This window comes from Desmodus rotundus, chromosome 13 (assembly GCF_022682495.2).
Source record: "Desmodus rotundus isolate HL8 chromosome 13, HLdesRot8A.1, whole genome shotgun sequence".
NCBI classification, from domain to species: domain Eukaryota; kingdom Metazoa; phylum Chordata; class Mammalia; order Chiroptera; family Phyllostomidae; genus Desmodus; species Desmodus rotundus.
This window is the reverse complement of record NC_071399.1, coordinates 16,969,978-16,980,909: the sequence shown is the minus strand read 5'-3', so window position 1 is coordinate 16,980,909 and position 10,932 is coordinate 16,969,978. Positions and strand designations below refer to the sequence as shown.

General features: G+C 42.6%; 1 protein-coding gene across 1 annotated transcript in view; it reads left to right on the top strand.

The window, feature by feature from the left end:
- The first annotated feature begins 821 nt into the window (after positions 1–821).
- Positions 822–10,932, top strand: part of PPP2CB (protein phosphatase 2 catalytic subunit beta) — a 31,201-nt gene continuing 21,090 nt past the window's right edge. Inside the window, exon 1 of the mRNA XM_024562668.3 lies at positions 822–1,260. Coding sequence (XP_024418436.1) covers positions 1,159–1,260 — 102 coding nt within the window. The 5' untranslated portion in view covers positions 822–1,158. The remainder of the gene's footprint in view (positions 1,261–10,932) is intronic.

Here is a 10,932-nt window from a genome sequence, read left to right as displayed (position 1 = left end):
TCACAATCTAAAAAAGTAGGCTTTACTGAATCCGTTTAACGGAAGAGGAATCCGAGACTCAGGGAGATTTGGTGATTGCCGAAGGACACACCTAGGAGTTTGGCAAAGCCAAGATTGGTACCCTTTGCTGTCCCTTGGAGGATGTCGCTTCGCTCTTGGATTCAGCGCCGTAGTACACGCCTCCAATAGAGACAATCTTGCTTGCTTGGCATCTGCTTTTCAAGGACTCTGCCAGTTAGCGTTGCTTGATAAATATTTGTTGAATGGACAACTTAGAACATTGCCTAAACACTGTGGTAAACGCAGTAAAGTATTCTGGAGCTGGAACGGATACGGATTGATATAATGCAGAGCAATCATATCTTGCTGCTGCTGAAAGGGGAGATTTGAGATGTTAGGGCCCCGCAGCTAGTTAGTGGCAGAGATAAGGCTAGAAGGAATTCATTTATTTACTCAAACATTGAATGCTTGCTGGAGAATGGTAGGCCTGGGGAGACAATGTCGTTGAGGAAGGCATGACCTTCACCGGTCCCTCTCCAGAGCGCTGAAGGAGCACTGCTGGAGACGAAAGTGGGGACGAGGTTCCTAGAGAAAAGGATGTGAAGAAAGAAGCGAGAGAGCTGGGAAAGAATTAGAGAAGGGAAGAGGAGGGAGCAGCGCGATCGTGGGCCCTCCCGGGCCGTTTCTCCGCCAGGGCACAGGGCGGCGCTGCGTCCCCGCTCGTGTCCTCCACCCCGGCGCTGCGACCGGCTCGCCTTTTCCCGGCGGAAATGCCCAGGCGATGACGGAAAGCCGGAGGGAGGGCAGAGAAAGACCGAGAGTGAAGGGGGAGGAAACTGGGAGAGGCCCGCGAGCCGGAGGTGGTGGTGGAGGTGGGCGGCCGTCGTCCGGCGGGAGCTGCGCCGAGGCCCCGCGCCGCGCTCACCCCGCCTCCGCACTCCCGGGGCGCGCCGCCCGGCGGGCAGGGGCGGCTCGGGCTTTCCCGGAGGCCGCGCGCCCGGAGCCGTCCGCTGGGCTTGGGCGGGGCGTGGGGCCCGCCACCGCGCTCCCCGGCTCCGTCTTCTCCCGCCGGGAGCTGGAGGCGGCGGCCGAAGAGGGGAGCGGCGCCGGGGCGGAGGGAGGGTGGGGGCGGGGAGGGGGGAGGGGGATCGGGCCGCCATGGACGACAAGGCGTTCACCAAGGAGCTGGACCAGTGGGTCGAGCAGCTGAACGAGTGTAAACAGCTGAACGAGAATCAAGTGCGGACGCTGTGCGAAAAGGTGAGATAGCAAAGAGGAGAAATGCGGGAGCGCGGGCTGGGGGGCGGGGCGCTGGCCATTGCAGGGCCCGGGCCGTGGAGCTGGTCTCTCGGGCTCCTGTGCTTCTCCTCCGGACACACCCCGCGGCCGCAGCCGGACGCTCGCGCTGCTGGCCTGTAGGGTCGGTGAAGATGGGCTGGCGGGAGGTGGGAACGTGGCACCCGAGGTCCACGCCCTGTGATTGATTGGGGTCGCTGGTCCTCTTCTGGGGAGTTACTGACACTCCAGCGTTTCACGTGTGAACTGGCAAATCTTCCCGCTTTAGCCAAGTCGTCTAATACAGGCTCCCTTACTAGAAAATGCACCGGAAATTAACCTGGATGCTAATATTAACGGACTTGTTACAGAACGGAGGGCTTTTCGCAGGTGAATCGGGCCCTGCAGAAATCACTAACTTGGAATGTGTCAAACGTTTGTCTGTAGAGAGGTGGATGTGATGGGAGACTGGGACTGCAATTTCTAAATAGAAGTTGACTCTTAGTTGAAACAGATGATGATTGGTCTTCACATTAAGAGACTCTTGGAAGCAAAATGCTGGTTTTCAGAAAGAAGTCAGCAAGCCTTAAGTTTGGCAACAATGCTGCCTTAAAATGATAAGTAGGGTATGCATTTTTCGTGTGGGGTAGCACTCTTCAGAAGGTTTTTTTCCATTTCTGTTATGTGTAATGGCTTTTTTCTTGTTCCAAAGTAATAAAATATGTCGGTGGTTAACTCTTTATAGTTCTTGATTATGTGATCTTAGACAACTTTCTGAAGCCTGTATCTCTGTATCCATTGTTTTGTTAACCCCTGGCATTATTTTGGACTCTCCGTCTTATTTACTTTAAAATGTGGAGCTTTTTCTCCTTTATCTTTTATAGTCTTGGACTAAATAATTTGTATGTGTTTTCATGTAAAAATGTCCCATATGAAGGAGTAATGAGATTATTTATTCTTTAATACTGTTGGGTTGGTTTGTATTTTTAAGCCATAATCTATAAGAATTGGTCATTATGTTTGAACTCAGGATACCTCACAGATGCACTGGAGAACCAAAGATTTTGTCAGTGTTTTTAATAGGGCACTCTTAAAATTAAGCAACTGACTTAAGGATGGAGGAGTAATGGCTAGTGTTAAGTTAACGTAGTGCTTTAACAAGTGCCTTTATATTATAAAAACGAACAGCTATTAAGATTGGAGAATTTATTTCTGTAAATAGAACTGCCAAGCAAGTGGTATTTTTCTCTAAACAAACTGTTTACTTAATAGCTTTAAGTAAACATTCAGTTTTCTTGTGTGATAACCTATAATTTCATGACTTAAAATTTACCTTTTAAATCTCTCTTGAGCTCTAGTATCAAGTGAAATACCCAGTTTTGAAATTAGCTGAATCAGTTAACCTCACCATGAACATTATATATAGACTTGAAGTTTTGCACCAAAGTGGGGATTGAATCTGTTTTCCCCTTGACTCTAATTTTAAGATGTATTCCTAGAGAAGAATACTGTTCCACTATTCTATCACACTTGAGTCTTAATCACTTAGGGAAACTTTCTGTATTTGTCAGGAGAGATTATTTTTACTTCAGCTCCTAAGTAAATTGGACTACCAGTCTCTGGACCTTATAGGTATATTTAAGCTTATACTTTTTTCTTTGAATATTTGTGCTTTTGCACTGAACATGTTTTTAGAGATTTTATTTATTTATTTTTAGAGAAAGGGGAAGGGAAAGAGAGGGAGAGAAACATCACTGTGTGGTTCCCTCTCACGTGCCCCCAACTGGGGACCTGACCCACAACCCAGGTATGTGCCCTGACTGGGAATCGAACCGGTGACCCTTTGGTTCACAGGCCAGCGCTCAGTCCACTGAGCCACACCAGCCAGGGCTGAACATGACTTTTTAAGCGGAAATCCCTTGTCCTTTACCTTTGTTCTCCATCCGTTTGATGGACTTGCCAATGGGATGGAGAAATACAACAGGATTCCTTTCTCTCTACCCTTCTGAGCAATGCTTAATTTTGCAGCCCTCTTCTAGCAGCTGTGACATACGTCTTCTAACCACAGTCCAGTTCTGTTTTATATCTCTGCCCCATCCTCCTCTTCCCTGACAAGCGTGGTGTTTGTGGATTATGAACTCTGTCCATCAGCCCGAGTTCAAACCCTGGCTCCACAGCTTGATGGCTGCCAGTCTCTCACTTCTGATTCCTTACCTGTAAGATAGGGGTAATAATATCTGCCTGTCTCCTTGGATGGTTGTGAATATTAAGATATTATCCAAGTAAGGTCCTGACAAGAAATAAGCACTCAGTGAATAACATGAAAAAAAAGAACAAGTTACTTCATCTTGTTTTAAACTTGTCGCTCCGTTTTCTTTCAGAAAAAGATGCAAAATAAATAGATGGGTCGATATGGCTCTTCTGGTGAATATACTTCAGAAGGGGTTTTCTAGAGTGGCTAGAGAACCCTAAAAAATATCGTTTCAGTATTTCTTATGGTCACTGTTATCTGAAGCATAAAGTACTGGGATTAGTAGCAATTTTGTGGAGTAACTGATTTAGTTTTTTATGACAGATTTTTAAGGTTGTTTTTCCCTAACCAGATTTTTCTGGAGTCTATTGAAAATACTACTCTGTAAAAAGTTACTTTATATGATAGTGATTTTTCCTAAAAATTAAGTTTTATTCTAGCTCAAATTGTACAAAAACTGAAGGAAGCAGCTGAAATGAAGACCAGAGTGTACTGGTAGAAACCCTTTTTTTAAGGTACTGGTAAAATAATGCCAGTTGGAGAATAACTTTTAAAAAAAATCAGTATAAATGGTTACAGTACTTATGTCTGGTCTTCAAGGTTAATGTCTGTCTGGAGAAAATTTGCATAAACTAGTAAAGGCGTATCTTCTGAAAAGACTAGCTCTTAACATTAAATTAGTCCAGCTTTTGAAGCTAATTGTGAATTTGACTCCTCTCGTGTGTATAGAGAAACTGCTTTTGCAGTTCATTCCTGCCGCAGCAGCATGCGCAGTAGTTCTGAAAGACGGTGTGCCTGGAGAGCCAGGCTGGCGCTGTTCAGGACGTTCTGTGACCAGAACTATATTTAACTCTTGGTAAGAAGCTCTTTGACGTGGTAAACTTTTACTTTGAAGAACCTTGGTGGTAATACTCTAAGTAAGGAGAGAAACTTTGTTTGTTTGTAAGTTAGCTGCCCTTCATTCAGATTGTAAAGTACCTATTTAGAAAAAATTTGAGGCTTGTACAAGAGTATAAATATGTAAATTTTATATTGGGCTACTCAATCTGTTTCTGGGTCCTGTCCTCAGCCTTGTAATAAGCAAGAAATATCTTTAGGATATTAGTTCATTAACATGAAATACCTGAAACCATCTTAATGAAAATTAGATCCTGATACAAATAAATGATTTTTGTGAGTTGGAAAAAAAATCACTTGGATTACTTTTCTTTGATAGATTGTAGCTTTTAAAAAAAAAAAAGTGGTTTTTAACAGCCCTAAACCCTGTTATCATTTTGCCTTCCCTCGATATTTAGAACGCACAACTTAAAAACCTTTGTGTGCCCTGGCTGGTGTGGCTCAGTGGTTTGAGTGCCAGCTTGTGACTTGAAGGGTCACCAATTTGATTTCGCATCAGGGCACATGCCTGGGTTGTGGGCCAGGTCCCCTGCTGGGGGGGTGGGTGTAAGAGGCAACCACACACTGATGTTCCTCTCCCTCTCTTTCTCCCTCCCTTCCCGTCTCTCTAGAAGTAAATAAATTTAGAACAAACCAAACTTTTTGAGTCTGGAGTTCCCAAGGCTATCTCCAGGTGTGGTGGTGATAAAGACCCACACAACTTTTAGCCTAGTAGTGTCAGACTCATGGCTGTGATTTGTTACAGTAAAAGGATACAAAGCAAAATCAGCAAAGAGAAAAGGCACCAAAGTGGGCCAAAGTCCCGAGCAAATTAAATGCTAGCTTCCAAGAATCCCCGCCCAGGGAGTCACAGAGTGCACTTAATGTCTGCAGCGACACACCTGAAACGCTGTCCTACCAGGAAAGCTCATCAGAGAGAGGCTCAGCGCCCAAGACTGGGAGCTGCTCACTTAGTACATTCTGCCCAGCATGTACCCAGATTTCACACTGTCAGAGAGAAAGCACGGGCACAGCATAGAGCACGTTGCTGGCATAAACAGTTTAGGCGCAGTGAGCCATTCCTAACAGAATGGTGGAAACCTCCCCAAAACCAAGGTTTCAGATACCAGCCAAGGGTGACCTTGAAATGAGGCCTTTCTAAAGAGAGTGGTCTCAGGATTGCTATGTACAGCTTGTGATTCTGTATGTAATTCTCATGAGTGTGTTCAAATGTGATTTAGACATGGATAAGAGCAAGTTTAAACGTGTAAGGTGAAGAACTGTGGTGATAGTAAGTGCCACTTGGCAGATACACACCCAGGCAAATAGCTATTATAGCTGCAAACACTGCTGTATACGTAATTCATTCAAACTTGTTTCCTTTCTCACCCATTTAAGACACACTCTTTCTTGATGCTGTAAATCAAATCTATCTTAGGAAGAGAATTGAGAAATGAAGATTTGGGAATGATAATCACATATAATAGGATGAACAAAGTATTTTTACCTTCTATCCATGTTTAGGAAATGCAGAATAGGTAAATATACTCAAGACTCCCCCACCTCCCAACAGCTAGCAGTCTGTATCTATTTTTGTGTTGGTGCCCATTGCCAGCGTCACAGTAACAAAAAGGTACTGTATTTGGTTTTGGCAGTCAGCATACAAATTCTTTTCTTTTCCACCTCTATTTAGCACATACCCATCTGTTCTAAAAGATTATAGATTATCTCTTACACTCTAGGCAAATTAATCTAGGGCAGGCCACAGAACAAACTGACGTCTAAAACAGATGAGATTAAATGAAGTTAAAAATCCTACAGGGCTAGGTTAATTTAAGCAAGGTGCTTGACCTCCTTTAGTTAACAGGTTCTTCCACGGAGTGACAGCTGACCTTTTTTTTAAACTACAAGGAAATGAACCTTTCTTTTTATTTCAACAATAGTCAAGTGTCTGCCAAGCAACATCAAGCTTGGAGTAATACATCACATACTCTGGACATTAAAAAAGAATGAGGTATGTGTATGCACACAGGCCAAGATAGAGTGCTCGGTGAATATTATACCTATGACTCCTTTTAATAAAAACAATACCCCACAAACACCTACCCCCTTCCCAGCAGGGTTTTTGTTTTGTTTTATTTTGTTTTTTTCCACACAGAGAACAAAGCCTGGCAGACCACATATCTGTCTCTGAGGAGGTGGAGGGCAGGGGTGGGGAAGATGGGTGCAACAGTGGAGAGTGTGTGTTTTCCCCACATTTCTGAGATGTGTGAATTTTAAAATATATATGTATTACCTTTTAAATCTGAAAAAGTAACATTTTGGACTTCATTCAAATTAGATATGACAGTACATTAATTATAAATACAACCACAGTGCTAATAACTTTGGTCCACATGCCTTTTCTCTTTGCTGATTTTGCTTTGTATCCTCTTACTGTAACAAATCACAGCCATGAGTCTGACTCTAGGCTTAAAGCTGTGCGGGTCTTTATCACCACCACCCCTGGGGATGGCCTCGGGAACCCCAGACTCATGAGGTTTTTACACTGTGCATTCTGTCAGGTGAACTGTACTTCCTCCAGTCCAACACATTCTTTTCCTTGAAGTCAAACGAACGTGATCTCAAAGTAAGAATCACTTGATGAGTTAGGAATTGGAATAAAGAGCATGAGTTAATATATCAAGAATTTAAAAACAGCAGGGGATGTATAGAGTGGAAATAAAAATTGGGGAGTCGGAGTGGCTCACACTGACTTGACAAGTATTTTCTTCATCACTATATAGATAAAAGCTCAGACTTTTTTTTTTTTATTTTTATTGTTACTCAATTACAGTTGTATGCCTTTTCTCCCCATCCCTCCACCCCACCCCAGCTGAACCCACCTCCCTCCCCCACCTCCACCCTCCCCCTTGGTTTTGTCCATGTGTCCTTTATAGTAGTTCCTGTAATCCCCTCTTCCCACTGTCCCCGCCCTGGCTATTGTTAGATTGTTCTTAACTTCAATGTCTCTGGTTATATTTTGTTTGCTTTTTTCTTCTATTGATTATGTTCCAGTTAAAGGTGAGATCATATGGTATTTGTCCCTCACCTCCTGGCTTATTTCACTTAGCATAATGCTTTCCAGTTTCATCCATGCTGTTGCAAAGGGTATAAGCTCCTTCTTTCTCTCTGCTGCATAGAATTCCATTGTGTAAATATACCATAGTTTTTGGATCCACTCGTTTGCTGATGGGCACTTACGTTGCTTCCAGTACTTGGCTATTGTAAATTGTGCTGCTATGAACATTGGGGTGCACAGGTTCTTTTGGATTGGTGTTTCAGTGTTCTTAGGGTATAATCCCAGCAGCGGAATTGCTGGGTCAAAGGGCAGTTCCATTTTTAGTTTTCTGAGGAAATTCCATATTGTTTTCCACAGTGGCCTCACCAGTCTGCATTCCCACCAACAGTGCACTAGGGTTCCCTTTTCTCCGCATCCTCTCCAACATTTGTTTGTGGATTTGTTTATGTTGGCCGCTCTGACTGGTGTGAGATGATACCTCATTGTGGTTTTGATTTGCATCTCTCTGATGGCTAGTGATGCTGAGCATCTTTTCATATGTCTCTGGGCCCTCTGTATGTCTTCCTTGGAGAAGTGTCTGTTCAAGTCCTTTGCCCATTTTTTAATTGGGTTGTTTGTCTTCCTGGAGTGGAGTCGTGTGAGTTCTTTATATATTTTGGAGATCAGGCCCTTCCTTGTCTGAGGTATCATTGGCAAATATGTTTTCCCATACTGTTGGTTCTCTTTGTAATTTGGTGCTGTTTTCTTTAGCCTTGCAAAAGCTTTTTATTTTGATGAGGTCCCATTTGTTTATTCTTTCCTTTATGTCCCTTGCTTTAGGAGACGTGTCTGTGAGGATGTTGCTGCGTGGAATATCTGAGATTTTCCTGCCAATGTTTTCCTCAAGGACTTTTATGGTGTTACGACTTACATTTAAGTCTTTTATCCATCTTGAGTTTATTTTCGTGTATGGCGTAAGTTGGTGATCGAGTTTCATTTTTTTGCACGTAGCTGTCCAGATCTCCCAACACCATCTGTTGAAGAGGCTGTTTTTGCTCCATTTTATGCTCCTGCCTCCTTTGTCAAATATTAATTGACCGTATAGACTTGAGTTTATTTCTGGGCTCTCTGTTCTGTTCCATTGGTCTATGTGCCTGTTTTTATGCCAGTACCAGGCTGTTTTGATTACAGTGGCCTTGTAATACAGTTTGATATCAGGTATTGTGATCCCTCCTGCTTTGTTCTTCTTTCTCAAAATTGCTGCAGCTATTCGGGGTTGTTTATGGTTCCATATGAATTTCTGAAATAAGCTCAGACTTTTATAAAAACCAGACATTCACACACACACTCACAGTATATCATATACAGTAGGCTCCCCAAGACCCCTAGTTGATGCCTGAAATCTTGGATTGTCCCAAACCACACACACACTATGTTTTTCCTGTACAAACATATGTATGATGGAGTTTATAGGTCAGCACAGTGAGAGATTAACATCAAAAAGTGCTAATAAAGTAGAACAATTATAATAATACATAGTGTAATAAAAGTTAATGAGAGTAGCGTGGCTGCCATCAATCAATAAGTAGAATAAGGGCAACCGTGACACCAGGACCGTTGGTCGGATCACCAGGGTGGCTGGTAATGGGTGGATGGCGTACTTGGTCCGGGTACAGGGGACAAAGGGACGAGTCAGGCTCTGGGGCGCACTGCACTCGACTTTGTCGTGCTGCTGAGAACAACTCACAACTTAAAACTTCGGAATTGTTTACTTCTGGACATTCCCCATTTAATATTTTCCAACCTCGATTGACCTTGGGTAACTGAAATTGCAGATGAGGGGGACGGCTTGCTGTATCTTAACCTTTCCAGTGGTTTTGTAAAACCTGTGCTTGGTTAAGGTAATATGTCCTCACAAGAACCATCGAATTGGATGTTTACATTTGGGTGCTGCTTATTTTTTTATTTGAAGTAAGATAGTAAATGATAACGGTTGTATATGAAGCAGATTTTCTTTTCAGAGTTGCAACCATCAGCTGAGTTGATTTTTATCATAATAAATAGAAGATGTCAGCTGTGATTGAATTTCTAATGATTAGTGCTATTCTGTTTGGTTATTTTTCTGAACAGAATTGAGAGGCTGTCTGTCTTACAGAATAAATTCGGTTAAAATGTTTCGTTTCTGAGCCATTTGTCAGATCCTTTAGGAGATACTTGATCATCTCTAAAATTCCTTCGGTTCTAATTGGAATTACACCTTTAGTGACTCTTCCCTCATCCTAGTCACATTTACGATTGATTGCGACAGCAGAGATCATGTGAATCAGCTGGCCAGTGAGATATGACAAGAGTGGCCCAGTGAGACTTCTGGAAAAGCTTTGTAAGATTGTTAGCCTGGGCTGGCATGCACCCTTTGGTCTTTTGCCCATTCTGCTTTCTTGCTCAGTAGGATACCAGATCCAGGGCCCAGAGATGCACCACCACCTGTGTCCATGAGCTGGTAATTCTCTTTATTAAGGGTGGCGAAGAATGTAGGTGGAAAGAGTCTGTCGCCCTGATGGCCCTTGCTTGAGAAGCTGTGCCAGCCCAGGGCTGCCTACCTCCCGTTGTCTTGTTATGTGAGACACATTAACCCGCAGTTTAAGTCTTCCCCTCTCAAAAAGATAATTTCAGTAACATGATGATAATAAAATAATGTATCTTGCCACACAGCTAAGATTCATTCCTTAAACAATTTGTAAAATAAATATTTCCATATTATACATGTGGAAGGTAAGACTTCATGTTTTACTTCCCCTCTCAAAAAGATAATTTCAGTAACATGATGATAATAAAATAATGTATCTTGCCACACAGCTAAGATTCATTCCTTAAACAATTTGTAAAATAAATATTTCCATATTATACATGTGGAAGGTAAGACTTCATGTTTTAGACATGCAGACTCAGAGAGAGCTACTCTGAATGAAGAAGTGAAGGGTATATAGTTCTTAAGGTTACACATTAGATTTGAACTGGGAGGCGAACCCATACTTTATGGAAGACTTCTTACCTAGTGTCTCATTCTACCTAATAGGCAAAGAGAAGAAAAAACATGGGCCAAGAGTTCATAACTCTTGGAAAGTCCATTAGGCTGATTTAAGCAGGAATAGCATTTGTTGAAAGAATATTTGGTACCCTAGGAACAAAAGGAAAGCTAGAGAACCAAATTTGGAAATTCTGTAGAAATTAAGAGATTAGAGCCAGTCAAAATCATACAGTACAAATGTTTTAGAACACTGGTGAGAACATCTCTGTTGGAATAGATCTTGCCATTGTCCCTACTGCTTAGAGTCACTTCAAACTAAAAGTCTGGGCTGAGTGCATCCAATTGGCATAGATGGATGTGAAAATAGACTTTCTTTGTGAATCCTACAATGTGTATACAAACTTTCATTGTGAGTTTGTTTTACTTATTCTAACGTCAGTACTCCATTAGTGTAATGGGACA